General features: G+C 37.4%; 1 protein-coding gene across 2 annotated transcripts; it reads right to left on the bottom strand.

Annotated features, from left to right (window-relative positions):
• Nucleotides 1-577: 577 nt before the first annotated feature.
• Nucleotides 578-12,216, bottom strand: LOC105040873 (ABC transporter E family member 2). Of its 2 annotated transcripts, XR_012139998.1 has the most exons (13): nt 11,928-12,216; nt 8,044-8,129; nt 7,860-7,957; nt 7,659-7,776; nt 7,500-7,589; nt 5,891-6,195; nt 5,603-5,798; nt 5,339-5,524; nt 3,768-4,037; nt 1,477-1,722; nt 1,173-1,314; nt 867-1,027; nt 578-735 (listed from the first exon to the last, which is right to left on the bottom strand). XR_012139998.1 is itself a non-coding variant. In XM_010917613.4 (12 exons), the coding sequence occupies exons 1-11, from the start codon at nt 12,028-12,030 to the stop codon at nt 1,195-1,197; spliced, it is 1,818 nt and encodes a 605-aa protein (XP_010915915.1). In that variant the 5' UTR covers nt 12,031-12,216; the 3' UTR covers nt 578-1,027; nt 1,173-1,194. The 2 variants fall into 2 exon arrangements, 1 of the variants encoding a protein (XP_010915915.1); XM_010917613.4 differs by having other exon boundaries at nt 578-1,027.
• Between the last annotated feature and the right edge of the window lie 5,280 nt (nt 12,217-17,496).

Genomic DNA, 17,496 nt, shown 5'->3' with positions numbered 1-17,496 from the left:
TTAAATAATTATGATATTGCTATCGTGTTATTTCTTCAAAAAACTTTGCATAAACGAACCCTTCTAGCATTTTGCAGTGTGGCTACATTAATATGTTACCTGAGATAGAAATTGACACTTCTTATTCTTCACGAGAACAAGAAGGGCTAAATTTAATTCATGTATCGAGTTGCAATACTCCACCACGCTGCTCCCTCTCACGCCTCCCTCGGCACCGAACTCAAGAGCATCAGGCTCTGGAATGGATTTGCATTTGTTGAACCAAGCCACTAATCTTACGGAGTTCCAGCTCGCGTCAACGAATTTTGCATAGACGAACGCCAGCAGACAATGGTAAAGATAGAATTCTGCCATGGACCAACTTGAACCACATAATAAAATGCTGCTACACTCACGAGAGTTTTTTAGAAACCAAAATATTCATATGTAATGGCTCACTTCATCATTCCGGAACCCAAAAACACACAAACCAACAATAACTTAAGGTTTTACCCCAGCACCAACAAGAATTCAGAGTAAGAAAGAAGAATCCAGGTAACATGATGAAACCAGGACAAAGCTTGCTACTAGAACAATATCTGCTGAAGGTGATGGAAAGCTATAAATTATTACCAAGATAATCTCTGAATCCACATGCATCAATCAATATTTATGCAGATAACTGTTTAATCACCAGCAACATCTTCAACGGGTACATGATGGCGTAACTCCACCATCAAACAGAGCCATTGCAACCTATATGAAACTGCTTCAATTCTAAAACTCAACAGCCTCATCATAGGAACTAAAGCAATATCCAGTGTTTTCCCCCAGGGGAACATTGAAATACATTAAAAACTGCAAAAAGGGGAAGAAAAAACTCCAACCTGAAAGCTTTCAAATCAGATAGATAATATGACATTGATGGCCTTCATGCATCATGGCAGATCTTCATGTATCACGGTGGGTCCTCATATATCATTGCAAATTGCTTTCTCAACCGATTCATCTTCATCACTGACGGAAAGAGGGAAGATGAAAAAATAGCCTGCAAAGCAATGGGGCAATAACAGGTCAGAGACTCCCGAAAAGGTGGAACAGGACGTAGGCACAGAAAAAGCATGCATGCACACACCAAAACCACCATAACCTTCCTGACTGACTCAGAAAGAGAGAGAGAGAGAGAGAGAGACCTGTGTATAATCTATTGTCACATCAATCATCAAGGTAATAATAAGATCCAGCAGCTTTCTGCTCCCTATCTTTCGTAGAGTCCAACTTGTTTATCCGAGGTCTGTAGTTAGTCGGATCCCGCCTAAAAGTAATATCAAGATGCTGTTGCCAAAATAAACCAAATATACATACACAGGTTAATAACATCAAAATATAGTAAATGTGATTATGCTTACATATCATCAAATTCAAAATAACTAACATATAAATAGATGAATGAACATAATACATTAGATAAAAAATGAAATATATTTTGGCACTTACAGATAAGAAGCGGTTCATCCCAGATACCAATGACTGAGGTGCATTGGCAGCACAATCCACGGAGGGTTCCCCCTCATACACAATAACTTTGTCGGCCAGGTAAGTCGCCATGATGAAATCATGCTCAACAACGAAAGCAGTTTTTTTTGCGTGCAGGATAAATCTTTTTATCACCTTTGCGGCAACAATACGCTGCTCTGAATCAAGATAAGCACTTGGTTCATCTATCAGATATATGTCTGCAGGCTGCATGATTAAGCCCAATCAATACCAAAAGCATCAAAATTGAAAGGCAAAAAAAAAAAAAAACACACATTTGTAAAATGCATTTCTTCTAAACAATTTCTTATGATCCAACAGCTGATGTATTATGAAACTACAAAAACGCAAAATCAATAATCATTCCAGTAACAGATTTTTTTCCCTTGAGCAATACACAAATTAAACTATCAGGGTAGGTTTAATAACACACCAATCTACTCGGTTTTAAATTTCAACTCTGCAGTTTTGTGTTAATGAAGAATAAGCATATTTGTATGATGCAACCTAAATATGTGAAGACATGGAGCAAATAGAATCACTAAATTAGCTGTTACTTAAATAAGATAATGATTTGTCTGCAGAATAAACCACCATTGGCAGCCATTTGCCCTCAAATGTAATCATTGCCTTTAGTTAAGCTAAGAAATAAAGATTATGAAAACATCAGACAGAAGAAATTAGAATGGTAGACATATTCATGGTTGTGACTAAATATCTAAGCAAAAAAGAATTCCACTACAGTGACTACTCCCAAATGGTAAGGTACAGAGGTTTTGGTCAACCTATGTGATTGTTACAGCCTACAATGTTAAACTTCCCAAAGTAACTAAACTAAGTTTGACATAGGAAGCCATTAATGTAGCAAAGATCTTTCATCAATTTTTCAGATTCTTCATCCATCCGATTCAGGGAAGCTTCATCACGTGATTCCTTCTTTTTGTCCAGATTAATCTCTCACTCCACCAGGGCAGTTGGCTTTCACAAAGCAATAGACAACTATGTAAAGCAACAGGAAGCAGCTCACTCCATTTCTGATCAGTGCTCAAGAAGGACAAACCACTGCCATCATTCAAAATGGAGAAATTTAAGTTATGCACTTCCCGAATGAGGAATAACCTCCCAGTTCACATGCTCTCTGTCCTGAATCATGATCACTGCCATAAACCAGTTTCAACTTTCTAGCCTATCCCTCTATTTCGCAAGAAATAGGGAATGTTGAACATTTTGCATGAAAAGAAGGTTGACGATATTACAGAGCAAGCTAATAATAGGATTTAGCATTAAAGAGATTCTTCTTGTCCCATGGGTGCACTTGGGAGGTTGAATGGCAAGTCAAGAAGCCTATGAAATTCCATTAACCCCAGCTAGGAATAAATGTTATTAAATAATAGTGTTTTAGAAAAATTCAACGCCCAAGGCATGTTCAGAATCCAAGACTTAAAATACAACATTTGCTTTATGTGCAACAGTGCAATAATGACCAGCAGGGATTTTTAAGAAGGCTTATAATACACTATATGCACGGTATGCAATAAATTTTCCACATAACTAGGAACATAAGAGGGTGGTTTAGATCCTTACGTATGTTTTCAGATTATTGTAACATCACTTACTATTTTAGGTGAGTTTTAATTGGACAAGGACAATATATCGGGAATTTAATTTTAGAATTATGACAGACCAATACTTATAGACAGATTATGCCATTCTTCATAATCTAAAGGCAGGCATTTATAAGCATAAGCAAATGCTTGGACAGCTGCACTAGATAACCTGTTTGAGATCAAACACTAAGTAAAATTAATTTTTGTCCAATTGAGAAGAAGAAATTCTTAAGCTGTTTCAAAGAAAATTAAGGCCCCATTAGGAACCCAAAAAAAAGTATAGTTAAAACGGGCATCTTGCAAGAGTCTCCACACAGAAAAAAGAATGACCATTAGATGTAATTAATCAGCATGTCTTCTGAAACTAATTTCATAAAGAGAAGTTCCTTTACCATTTTTTAAAAAACTAAAACTCTTAAAGTATAATAACAGTAAAACATTCTATAAGGTCACTGTCATTTTATAAGGTACTTGTTCCATTGTAATTCTCTTTTCCAAATAAAATTAAATTTTGAATATGTAATGCAGAAAGCAAATTTATGCAAAAATCATAACCATTAAATCAGAAAAGCAGAGAGAGAGAGAGAGAGAGAGAAGAATGTCAACAGTAAGTGCATAAGTTACTCAAAAAATAATTATACAAACCTTCCCAAGACATAGACACAACGCCACCCTTTGCAGCTCTCCACCAGAAAGATTTACAACTTCCTGGTCCATTAATTGCTCAATTTGCAAAGGTTTCATGACATCAGTTGTGAACTGAGGATGCATATACGAATCCCGAATTTTTTGATGCAGCAAGTGTCTCACAGTAGATTGAAATTTTGGACTGATCTTTTGAGGCTTATATGAAACATTGAATTCAGGTATTTCAACATCTGTATCTTCCACCACATCAGGCTTTAACAATCCAGCCTGTGAATTTGCAACAAAATCAAAAAGGGAAGCCATCAAAGCAAAGTACAACAATGCCAATATATTTTTCTCATTCTTGAAAAAAATTTTATAGCATCCCCTTATGAGTCTATCCATCATAAAAAGAAGATGAGCAAGCAACAGTACACACCAATACTGTATACAGAGAGGATGAAAGCGATTTTTTGTAGGGTGATGATGCAACAAGTTGGTACAGAAGGATTGTGCCAATACATTCGGAGTGACAACCACGTGCAGTAAATCTTGTTCACATGCAAACATTTGGGCAATAACCAAATCCTTTCATTGTGCCACTAGTTATCCAAGTTTTAATCATCAGTTGCACATGACTAAATAACAAAAATCTCAATTCCACCTTTAATTACATGTGACTGATTTTAAAGCATGTGTAACTCATACATTCACTATTGTATGAAGAGAACTCCAGGAGTGGGACATGCAAAGCCACAATCGAGAAGTGAAGTTTCCATCAGTAGGACCCACAATGTAAACATGAATAGGCACTTAAAGTCAACACACACCCCCCTCCCTCTGATAGGCGCATGCATAGCACATGCAAAAATACTAGCATTTTGAATTATAACCTTCAAAGAAAAGGGGAAAAAAAGAATTATAAGCCTGTCCCATTTTTTGAATTATAACCTTCAAAGAAAAGGGGGGAAAAAGAATTATAAGCCTGTCCCACCTAATTAGCTTGAATTTTATGAGGCCATCAGGCAACAAGCAATCCATTGTAATCAGAAAATCTGTACTCTTATTAAACACCTCTCTCACCCTCCAATTCGATGTGACATGCAAACACCTAACCTCTCTCATGCATACAATTTCAACAATCCATCCAAGCCCTCTCTCATGAGATATAATAACCAGAAAACAACCTCCTTATATGGCAACCATAAGGATCTAGCTTTGCAAGTGAGGTCATAAAGCTCAATTGGGTTAAAACATCTGGTTCAAGCGTGTTCCGTAATATGTACCAGATCATCAAGTAGATAACAGCTATGATCTGCAAAACCTCATCACAAGTCATGGAGAAGCGTTGAGTGAGTCAAGTGTCTAAAATGAATCAAGCATATTTATTTCAAATCCGCTTAAAGTTAAATATAATTAATTAAATCCCTTTCACCTGCAATAGCATCTTCTCTTCAATACCCAAATAAACTTGTCCTACCTCAGGTTATCACCGATTACCAACATAATTAAGCTAGCTAGCATTATCAGGTCAAGAAAGTTGAAGATTACAGCCATGCACATGCAGGTTGGAGGATAGAATAGTATACCAGCATCCGAATAAATGTTGTCTTTCCGGTTCCATTTTCACCCAGCATGACAATGATCTGAGAATCAGTAAATTCACCCTCGATCACAGATAACTTGAAATTACCCTGTGTTTTACTCATGGTAGGGTACCTGTAACGTTGGTAGGTCTGGATGTCCTCAGCACTCTCTTGAGGAGTCTCAGCAACCTGGAAGGGGCAAGAATATCAAACCATTATACTGGAATATTTGTATAGCAAATATAGACTCCAAAATGAGAGTGTTACCTTAAATGTGAGAGATTCATCTCGAAAACGGAGATTTTCTGTAGGAACAAAACCAGCCAAGAAAATGTTAATTCCTTCTCGGACAGAAAAAGGTAAAGTAACAACTCCATAAGCTCCTGGTTTCCCGTACAAGCAACAAATGAAATCTGATAAGTAATCTAGGACACTGAGGTCATGCTCCACCACAATCACATAGCTGAAAACGGGAAAATGAGTGAGTTATAGAATCTTATTTCACAATGGAACCAGTAAAAAAATATAGTAATATAAATTAGAAATTGCCAGGACCTGTTAGGCCTGAGCAAGGACCGAATAACTTGTGCAGCTTTAAGCCTCTGTTTTACATCAAGATAACTTGATGGCTCATCAAACATATAAATTTCTGCATTTTGTATAGCAACTACAGCAATCGCAAATCTCTGCAACTCTCCGCCAGATAAATCACCCACATTACGATCAATAACCTGATTTAACTCAAGATCAATGCACAGTTCAGCCTTCATATCTCTCTCATCTTTTTGGTCAAGCACCTGACCGACATTCCCTTGAACAGCTTTGGGAATGTGATCAACATACTGGGGCTTAATAATTGCCTGTTACATGACAGAAAGTAATTACAGAAAAGAATAAAGCTGCAAAGGAGATAGTTCTATCATGAAAAATACAAGAAACCAGAGTTGATCACTCTAGTTCAAGCAGTATTAATTATAATGACAACTGGACCTGCAGATTGAAATGCCGACATAATGGTGGACTTGTAGATGGACGTGATGAATGCTTGCAGTAGCAAAGCTACTTATACAACTTGTAGTGCAAGAAATTATTCAAGCAAAAGTTTTAAATAGCAAGGGCTTTTAAAACTCAAAACTAGCCATACTTCCCTTAGTATTCAACAGCAGAAAATTTTATGTTACAACGACTAAAACATTCAATCTAATGCATGCATTAGCCTCATTATATAAAGAATATAAAGAGTACAATCACTGAAAGCAGCTAGCTCAGCTTAAGGTTCCAAACCATCATAAATCACCTATACAAGTGTTCTCTTAAAAAGATATCCATAGACTTGAAGTTATAACCGCATCCAAAAATATAGACAATCATCTATCAGCATCATAACCATCATCTTTTTGACATCCATAATGTGTCACAATATCCCCATAGAATTTCCCGAAATAGAATCAAAATTCTAAAGTATATACCGAGAGGCATGTGCTCTTTATTTTAAAATGACAATTGGTGTGGCAATTGAAGGCACTGGCCACAGTTGGTTAAATTCCACCAACCAACATTCTAATATTAATGGCAAATCTGATAGTATATCTGAAAAGGTTCAAACTGCACCAGATAGAAACCTAGACATCCCAAGGGTATAAGATGCTATAGTATAATAGGATATCTACTAAGGGTGCAGTAGATCAGTTCTTGATTGCAAATGATACAAAATTTGAGCTCACATAGCAATACAAATATTTTACATCATAAATAGGATAATGACATATGTTTTGAAAAAAAATAAACAAAATGTTAAAATTAATGCTTTTCATGAAGTTACTCCCCAAATATAATATGATGGAGGTATGTAAGCAAGCATTATCGGAAGCCATGACTTAATTAAAAATGAAAAAAATACATTAGCATCAATGTCCAATTAAAGTTGCAGAAGAAAGGATTTAGTCATCTGACAATTTACATCATTGGACATCACAAATGCACCTTATCTCCCAAAGCAAGATTTCATATCCTAGTAAACAGTTTACGATTAATATAAACCACTGACAATAGCAATGTAGTCTTAATATAACATGCAATATAAAGGATGAAAAACTAATAGAACAAATTGGTTCAGACCCACATTCAGTTCATAAAAATCAACTAAGTTTGTAAACATATGCACCTTCAGATTGTCCTCCAGAATGCGTGTAAAGTAATTCTGGAGCTCAGATCCTCGGAAATATGTCAAAATTTCCTGCCAATCAGGAGGATTCTGCGAAGAAAGAAAAAATCAAGTCATGCGCATAAATAAATCAAGAAACATATATTGAATAGGCATTACATTGTATCGACCCAAGTTGGGTTTCAACTTCCCAGCCAACACCTTAAGGGCAGTCGACTTCCCAATACCATTTGTTCCAACTAGGCCCAACACTTGCCCAGGTCTTGGAACAGGTAACCTGCAGTTGAATGGTTGTTTCAGTGTCTTTCAGGAATTTTTTTTTTCTTGAAAAAAAGGACAAACATTTCATTTTCAACTAACCTGTGCAACTTGAAGGTATTTGGTCCATAGCGATGGGTTGTATCTTTATCTAAATCCTTAGGTAAGTTGATAATCTGAATTGCCTCAAAAGGGCATTTCTGAATCACAAGGCAATATAACAACAAAGTTAAGGAGACATACTAACCAAAAATGTCCAGAGATGTTGAGTAGAGAACATATAGACCTTGACACAGATACCGCATCCAATGCATAACTCCTCAGAAATGAAAGCAATTTTTGATGCAGGAGTGACTTCTATACAAAGTTTCCCTGCCAGAACAGAAGCAAAATTAGCTTACAGAGCCACAAAGAAGAAGAAGAAGCATACCTATAATGGTTCTATTATCCAATAACAATACCAATAATAATAATACAATGATAATAACAACAACAACAACAATAACAACTAGCCTTCTCTCACACAGTAGGTAGAATGATGATAAATAATTTAATATATCTAATACTAACAAAAGAGACAGAACCCCGTCCAACTAGAGAGAGAGAGGGGGGGGAGGCAAAGAGACACACACAGAGAGAGAGAGAGAGAGACTATCACAAGCATACTACAACCTGCAAAGGTCTATACAAATAAACTAAACAACAAATACATTGTATAGAAGTAAGATGAAGGCATCTAAGAATTTGGAAGGTTAAAAATGACCATCAAGACTAGTCAAAAATCATCAATTTGCAAGGTTAAACCTAATGATGGCCTCTGGATTCCGGAATTCCAACACAGCTCATTAACCAAAGTTCAACCCAGCCCATAAAATGTCTAGAGATTTTTAAGTAAAACTAGTACAGCCTTAGAATTCAAAAAATCATCATTTGCATTCTCTCTACAACATTGTAATAACACCCACGGTTTATTGCCAACTTCAAATGGCATTTCTAGGCAAATTATATGAAAACGTACATACAGAATTTATAGAACAGATAAACTCCCGCTCCAAGAGGCAGGGTCTTGGGGCATATATTCCCACTAACATAGTAGCAAGAAATACGAAAAGAAGGGAATCAACCAAGGAAAAATTAGAAGAGATCCTAAAGCATGTTTTGTTGGACACCATCTTTTGGATTGAACATCCTTAGCTTTTGGGCAAATATTGATAATCAAGGACCAGACTGTATTTGACTGCAAGTTCACATGGTTTTATCATGGAAAATAGCATTCTGAGATTCGTCTAAACTATAACTTGATCGGACTGTGGAAAATGGCACATATTGCTTGGCATTATCTAGATTCAGAACTCCAGACCCTGTGAAGCCCAGCACATTGCTTGCAAGAGGAAGATCCAAATATCGAAAAAGTGGAACCTTGAGCATGATTCCTCCAAACATTTTGGTGGGAAGTTCACGAAAAAAAAAAGGAGGGCGGGTGGGGACTAAGGGTATGTTTGGTTGGAAGGAGAATTGCCTAGAAAACTTATTTTCCTTGAAAAAAAAAATAGTTTTTTGATTGCTTGTTTCTTTAGAAGATTAACAAATTCAAAAAGTTTAGAACTACTTTACCAAGAAACTTTTGCTTTTCCACCAAAAAGCTTGATTTTTCCTTATCATTGTCTATGCATTTCCTTGCAACAAACATACCTTAAGCAGAAATATGAACTTGGAAGAGTATCTTGTTAGACAGGGAGAGCTATTTGTGGCGTCCTTATGAAATTATGCACATATATTAGACAGGGAGAACTATTTGTGGAGTCCTTATGAAATTATGCACATACAATGGAGGCAAAAGAATAGATTGCACTTTGTTTACGTCCTTCTTTCTTTTCATGTTCCCTGCAATCTACTTAAACTCCATGACCATTCCCTCCCGCCCCCCCAACTCCTGGCAGTAAAAAAGCCACCGGCCAGTGCTCTTTTCCTCTCAAGGCTATCATCTTTCCAATATCTCAGCCGAGATATCGGTTTGCACCCATATCAGGCACTCATTGATATGATCTAACTGATATATCATATCAGCCTTTATTAGCTTGGCCGATAAATATAGATAAATCTCAATATATTTGCCAATAACTTATTCAAATATCAGCTTATTTTTCCTAAATGATCCATTACAATATTAATATTCAAATTAATGCCCTCAAATAGTCATTAAATTTTTGCTTACTATTTTGTCCAAGATCACGGTACCTTAGGTCCTATAATACTGATTGAAGTGTCAAAAATCTTGGTCTATTTCCATTTTTGCTGATCTTAAATATCAGCCAAGATAAACCAAGATCTTGATCCATCTAATTATCAACCTATGTTAGATGGACCCTGGTTTGTGAGTTGTGTGGGAGTGCATGTCTAAGCTCTGGACCCTTTCAATGCAAAAAAATTTCTTCTTAGAAAACCATGTCCTAGTATAATACCAATATTTATGTTTAAGTGCCGGATGCAGATACTTTAGGGTAAATTGAAGGGTCCAAGTAATATAAGTATCAACCACCACTAAGATTTTTGAGATATCGAGTAGTAAAACCTTGCTTTCACTTCCTCTTCTCACCAACCAAACCATATTGTGCCTACAAGACCCCCCAACTCTGCACCCTTGTAATTTCTATGTTCAAAGACCATATAAAAACAAACCAAACCAGGACCACTATAGAAGCTGTAGCTGGTGTCGTGTTCGTATGCGCATTAGAATCTATGGATTCTTGGTAGATTTTGGCCCAGAATTTTTGCAAACCTGACTCATTTATTCTACTTTCGCCATGTCCTATGATAACTGATTATGCACACTTGTCCATGTTTTTCCTATTTTTTGGATGCTTGCATCATGTCCTTATTTCTTAGACAACTTTTTCTCTGATAAGTAAAAGAAGCAATATTTTGAAATGCACATGTGAACATTTCTTTAAGTGTCTGTGTGCTCTAGAGACCTATGAAATCATACAGCTTAAGAGAACAACAGCGAATCATTGAAATTAATGGGGTCGTAGGAAACCTGGGTACCTTTAGAATACCTCCCAGTATGAATATCCATTTTGTGTATTTTGTGCTGGTGTCTCCAGCTTCAAGTGAAAAATTTTGATTCAAAATTAAAACCTGCTGCAGGTATTTCCTCCAGTATTCACACCATTACCTTTGGCAATGCTCCATGAGGAAAATTTAAAAAAGAAATAGAAAAAGAAGATTCAATTGTGGACACATTATGCATACCATGGGCTAATATAGGTGCAATAATTTATCAGCCATTATTTTTTCATTAACACTTTCTTTCTTTTCCTGGCATCCAAACAAGATCACTTATACAGTTATACCTATGCTGACTAAGCCAGGATCAACCTGCACAAAGAACTTTAATACTTGACTCTCGTGAGGAGCTGTGGAAGCCCAAGATGGAATCAACAGAAAAATGGAATTATATCAATTCTGCTCCCATTTACACAAATCACAACCTATCATCCTTCAGCCAATACAATATTCTTAGATTCAGGTCATAAAATGAGCTAGATACTTCTACTTCTCACAAGAATCAACCAGATTATTGTATGCAAACAAGTCCAGATCAACTAACAACTCATAATTCCAAAATCAACCCTCCCAGCTGCCACGATAAAAAAAAAAGGAGCCAAAAAAAGGTTTCTGCCCAACATAGATTGGTATTACAAGCCAACAGTCAGAAGTACAATGTCACGACATGTTCCATAGAACAATAATCGAAATCCTTCTGCTGAAGCAAAACATATGGATAGCATCTCATCTCCAATTCCTCTAACAACATCCCAAAAAGAATATGTCTTTTTTTCTAAGCTCAAAAAACCAGCATGATCTTTATCTAGATTAAAAACAGATTTTAGATTACAATTGTAAATTCATTGAGATCCACGCAAAGCCACTCCGACAGATCCCAGGAAACGAAATAACAGGAGCAAAAACTCAAAATTCCCTCAACCAAGTTAAATATTCCCGATTCAAGATTTTTCTTTGAGAACAGTAATTCAAGAAATTAGACTTCAAAACACAAAAACACAAATAAAACTCCCCTATAATCAAAGGCGAACAATCTTTGACCAGGAAAATCCCAAATTTTAGATCAAGAACGCTTTCTTTCCATGAAATAGGAATTTAACAAACCTGTTTTCACGACGGGGCAACTCTTCTTGCATTCCTGGCGGCACTTCTTGGGCTTGCAGCGATCGGAACTGACTATGGCGATACGAGTCAATCGATCAGCCATCGCTCTCCCCAACTCTAGACGAGCAGATCGTCCTCTCGCCGATCCACGATGGAACCACGCTCACAAAGAGAAGCAGAGAGGAGGCTCCGGCGTCAAATAAATCTACGACGAACCCTAAAATGGGAGGTGAGAACAATGGAAGAAGAGGCGCGTGGATGCCTCCCGCTGCTCGTGCTTTGCCGAGATAGAAACCCTAGGAATGGACGCATAAAGGCACAGGGATGCCCACGCGGTGTCGGAGTAACAGTGTGTCGGCGTGCCACGTGAGAGGGGACGCGGTTGGCCCAACATGCTATTGGACCTGGCCAGGTTTACCGTGGGCTTGGCCTCTATATTGTTGGGCCACAGGGAGAGGATGGACTAGGGACGGATGCACGTATCTCAAAGCAATAACATCTTGTTCACCAATCCAGACATGGGGAGGTCTGTTCATCCCAAAATATAATTTTGGGTATTTGGCAGATTACTAAACTGGGAACAGCGGCATTTATTTGATGCTTTATGTTTCTCATTTTTTTTATGCCTTTTTTTCGCGATTGATTTGAACTGCATAGAGTGGAGATGGGCAACGGATCGGACCGCCCATGACACGATCTGATCCGGTTGGCATGGTCCATCAGTTACAGTGCCATGCCGTGCCTAACACGGATCATAAGAGGAGGGCTAGGCTAGGTTGGGATTTTCTAATCCACAGCTCAGGCCCAACACGGCCCACTTGCCAGCTTGACCCCCTTGAAACGGGCCGTTCCATGGCATGGCCCATTTGGGGTGTGGGGTGCGGGTGTGGGTGCAGCGGTCGGAGGAGAGCAGAGGGGTTCCTTGGGGGGGCGGTCGTCCATGTCACACCACCATGGCCCCGCCCTATCGCCGTCTGCGCCGTATTCGTCGTCCGCCTCCAACTCCATACGACCACCACCCCCCCTCCCCTTCTCTCGGGTCCCGACATCCGTCCGCGCCAAAGCCACCCCTTTCGGAACCTCCTCCACCCTCCTCTCCCTCTCTCCTCGCGAGGTACCCGCTGTGGCCCTGCCCACCACCGTCCACACCGCACCCATCGTCCGCCTTCTGCTCCGCATAACCACTATCCTCCCTCCCCTCCTCTCGGGCTTTGGCATCCATCTACGCCAAAACCACCCTCCCCCCTCCCCCCCGAACCCCCTCCACCCTTCATCGACCACTGCACCGGCACCCCACCCCCTGTAACAGATTGAAATGGGCCATGCTTGGCACAGTCCGTAACGGATAGAAACAGATCGTGTCTGGCACCGTCAGTCTGTAATTTTTAAAAAAAAAAAAAAGATCCACGGGCCAACAGACCGTGTCTAGCACGATCCGCTACCCATCGAGCCTAGGGCCATGCCGGGTTGGATCTTAATGCTAATCATATCGTGTCTGGAATGGCTCGTTTAGTAACGGGCCATACCAAGCACAATCTAGTGCCCTTCACTGGTATATAGAGAGGTCTGGCATGATCCGCTATCCATCGGGCCTAAAATTGTACCATATTAGAGTTTGATGCTAACATATCGTATCTGGCACGGCCTGTTTAGTCACAAACTACATCAAGCACGGTCCAGTGCCTTTTGCTGGTACGGAGAATGGTCGATGGACATATTAGTCAAACATATCCGTCAATGTCTGCAATAGCTCTCGCCAGTTATATTGTATGATTTTTATCTGATTTCAAATGAGTGTTCAAGTTTCATATTACTTTTCTCTTAGTATCTTTACATACATATATATATATATATATATGTTGCGGCCAATCGCCTCGTCGTCTGATCGTCGGAGAACGAGCGCCTGCAAAAAGAGAAGTCCACACTGACCGGAGGCGGCTCCGGCGGGGACCCTCCGACGGTCAAGTCAGAGAGGTGACTGGACAACAGTGAAATGAAGACAGAGAGCTCATCGAGAGAGAGAGAGAGAGAGAGAGGAGCGAGCCTGTGGTTCTTAAGTCGAGAAGTCGAGGGATCTCTCTTGCACTGTTGCCTTCTCTGATTTATATAGTGGAGCACGGTATGGCGCCGTTATTAATGGCGCGGACAATTGAGGAATTGTCAACTCACTGTAGACTGTCAGAGTCGCCGTAAAAGTGTCATATCGCCGTGGGACTGTCAAATCACTAGGGTTGACAATGCCCTAGGCGGGACAATGCCCCTAGGTGGCAGTGCCGCATGTTGCTGTCAGAACTGACAAGTTCTGGCGGCTGTACGGCGATCGGAGGAGTCGACCGACCCTAGGTCGGTGGCCAGCTGAGCGACGTCGGGCCCCTCCGTTGGTCGGCGAGTCTTACGTGAGTCGGCCATCAGGCTTCCAGGTCCAGTCGGTCGGAAAAAGTATGCCCGACCGACACATCCTCAGTCGGTTGGGGGCCGTTAATTGGCCGGTGATGGCGTCTGCCGGTCGGTCGCTCCGGCCGTCAGTCGGTCGGTCGGTCGGTCCCTCCGGCCGTCGGTCGGTCGGTCCCTCCGGCCGTCGGTCGGTCGGTCGGTCGGTCGGTCCCTTCGGCCATCGGTCGGACGGTCGGTGGGTATTCCCCAACAATATATATTAGAGAGAGAGAGACGTCCATATTTTAATAATCCATGTCTAAATTTTTTGGATGCACCACCCAAAAATCGGATGTATAACTCCAGTTGCTAATGAAAGGATGCCAATTTCGTATTATAAATAAATTCAGATGCTTGCATGTATGCCTAGATCCATCGAGTTGTCGACCTTGTTAAGCTTTGCATTTTATATTTGCACTGATGGATTTTATCTATACATGTATGGAGTGATATGTGTAATGAAATATTAGATGCTAATAAACTAATATTCATACAAGTCAGTAGAATTTTAAATTAAATTAATATTCATTTTTGAGTAAAACATTGGCAGTCCACGGTCCACCCCACTTTTTATTGATAAATGAAAATAATATTTGTGTAACTTATAGATCAACTATTCTTAGGTAAATCATGCTAATTATTTCATATCCTCGGCATGGATAGGATAAAATAATGGACCGATTTATTTGATGGGCTATTTAGTGTGGCTTCCAATGCATTTTGTAATAAATACTAGTCGATGATACATCAACATATAATGGTAAATTGTCTCAAAGATGAAATCACTCAATTCTAAGTCCAAATGAAAAGTGAGGCCAAAAAGGTTAAAGCTCATAAAAAGAAGTCTGCATAGTTTGTGGTTTCTAGTAATCCATAAATTAACTCCATCTAAAACAACCTTTTGATAGAGTAAATATCTGTTTACTTTAGGCAAAAAATGTTATATGCTAATTAGAAGGTGACTGGATATATCGTATTGATGCCTTGAAAGACACTTTTAACATGGAATGTTAAATGATGATCAAGAAAAGTTGAAAAGAGTGGATTCAATATAAAAACTAAAAATATATGATATATTCATCTAAGAAGGAATGATAACACATGCTAGCTTTGTAGCAGTTATATATTTTTTATACACATATTTATGTTTTCCATCCATCCTTAAACCCATTGAACCATAACATTAGATGCTAGGGAAGTGGTGTAAAAAGTGAACGAAGAAAATGATAAAAAATTATAGCGATATTCACTTAAGTAGAAATGAAATATTATATACCAACTTGAAGGTGGTTAATTATATGTTTTCGGTTGATGAGTTGATAGTTTTGTATTGTTAAATTTTTGAAATATAATGTCAAATTTTAGTCAAGAAATGTTGAAGGTGCAACAAATTTAAAAAAAATAATATTCATTTTAAGAAAAGAAAAAAGTGTACATCAACTATGACCGAAATATTTTTTTTTGTGTATGTGATGATTTTTATCTATTCTTCAATTTTCTGAAATAAAAGATTACATGTCGAACAACTAATATAAAAAAAATAGAGAGAAAATAAAAATATATAGCACATATTTAGTAAAATTAAAATAGATCATGGTAGTCTTTGAGCTTTTGAAATAGCATGTCGGATGCTGATTGATTAAAGAACACAATAAATTTTAAAGAGAATAAAAATTACTATAATAATTATTTTTTTTGGTGAACATAACAGTTAGTTATGTATAAGTAAAATATCACATGCTAGCTAGGAGGTGGTAAGGTGCTTTTTTTTTTTTTAATATATATATAGATATTCTAATGGTTTTTGTCTTTCCTAAACCTTTTGAAATAGAGTATCAGAGGCTAGCCAAGCAAAGCAAAAAATGTAATAACTCTTAAAAAAAAAAAATCTTATATTATTGATTTATGTAGTTTGATATTTTTCATGGATATTTTGAAGGTGTTGTCTATCCTAAATTTTTTGAAGTAAAATATCATACACACGTCAAGCAAATTAAAAAATACAGCAAATTGAAAGAAAAGTTAAAAGGTGAAACTACTTATTTAAGTGTGAATGAAATATATGTTTAGATATGATCATGATTTTTATCATGCTTAAACCTTTTAGAACAAAATTTTAGATGCTAGTCAAGTAAAGTGAGAAATACAATGAATTTAAAGATAAATAAAAAATTACTATAATATTCATATAAATATAAATATGCATCACATGCTAGTTGGGGGCAGTTTGATGGATTTTATGAATATTTTGATAGTTTATGTGTTTTAAACCTTTTGGAACAAGATCTTAGATGCTAGTCAAATAGAGTTAAAAATATAATAATTTTAAAGAAAGATAAAGGAATAGCGATGAATATAAAATAGATGGTAATATATTTTCTTAAGATATTTTCATAGTTTCAGCTTGTTCTTAAGTCTTTTAAAATAGAGTATTGAATGCTAGTTAATTGCAATGAAGAATACGATAAATTTACTGAGGAGAGAGAGAAACTTGTCTGAATATTTATTTAAAGAAAAATATAAGAATTGCAATAACAATGAATGAGATATATGTGCCAGTGGGAAGGTAGTCAAGTGATTTATATAAATATTTTAATAATTTTTGTCTATCATTGAATTTTATAGAACAAAATATGAGATACCAATTAAGAGTAGTCACAAATATAATGAATTTAAAGAAAAAAAAAATTTATTATAATAATTGTCGTAGTATTATTTCGATTGGAAATGAACTATGCGGTGCTAGCGTAGAGATGGTCAACTGTTTCCTATCGATGTTTTTATAATTTTTTTATCCTTAAATCTATTAGAATAAAATATTAGATGCAAATTAAGTGTAGTCAAAAATACGATGACTTTAAAGAGAAAAAAGTAATAATTATTATGATATTAATTTTAAAAAACATAAATTTTATATTAATATTTATTTAGTTAGGAATGGAATATGCGTGCTAGTTAGGAGGCGGTCATGTGTTTCCTGTGAATGTTGTTATAGTTTTTGTCTATCTTTAAATCCATTGAAACAGAATGTCAGATGCTAGCCAATTGTCGTCACGTAGATAGTGAATTTAAAAGGAAGAAAAATTATTTAGACTCAATAAAAATATAAAAAATATAGTAACGTTCATTTAGTATG

This window comes from Elaeis guineensis, chromosome 3 (genome assembly GCF_000442705.2).
Source record: "Elaeis guineensis isolate ETL-2024a chromosome 3, EG11, whole genome shotgun sequence".
Lineage (NCBI taxonomy): Eukaryota > Viridiplantae > Streptophyta > Magnoliopsida > Arecales > Arecaceae > Elaeis > Elaeis guineensis.
This window is presented reverse-complemented; position numbering and strand designations above follow the sequence as displayed.

Excerpts from the sequence above, each read along its gene's own strand:
- LOC105040873 (XM_010917613.4), bottom strand. The coding sequence starts at position 12,030 with ATGGCTGATCGATTGACTCGTATCGCCATAGTCAGTTCCGATCGCTGC. Across the intron at positions 7,958-8,043 it reads GATGCGGTATCTGTGTCAAG|AAATGCCCTTTTGAGGCAAT; the intron begins GTCTATATGTTC and ends CTTGTGATTCAG. Across the intron at positions 5,525-5,602 it reads ATGAATCTCTCACATTTAAG|GTTGCTGAGACTCCTCAAGA; the intron begins GTAACACTCTCA and ends TGCCCCTTCCAG.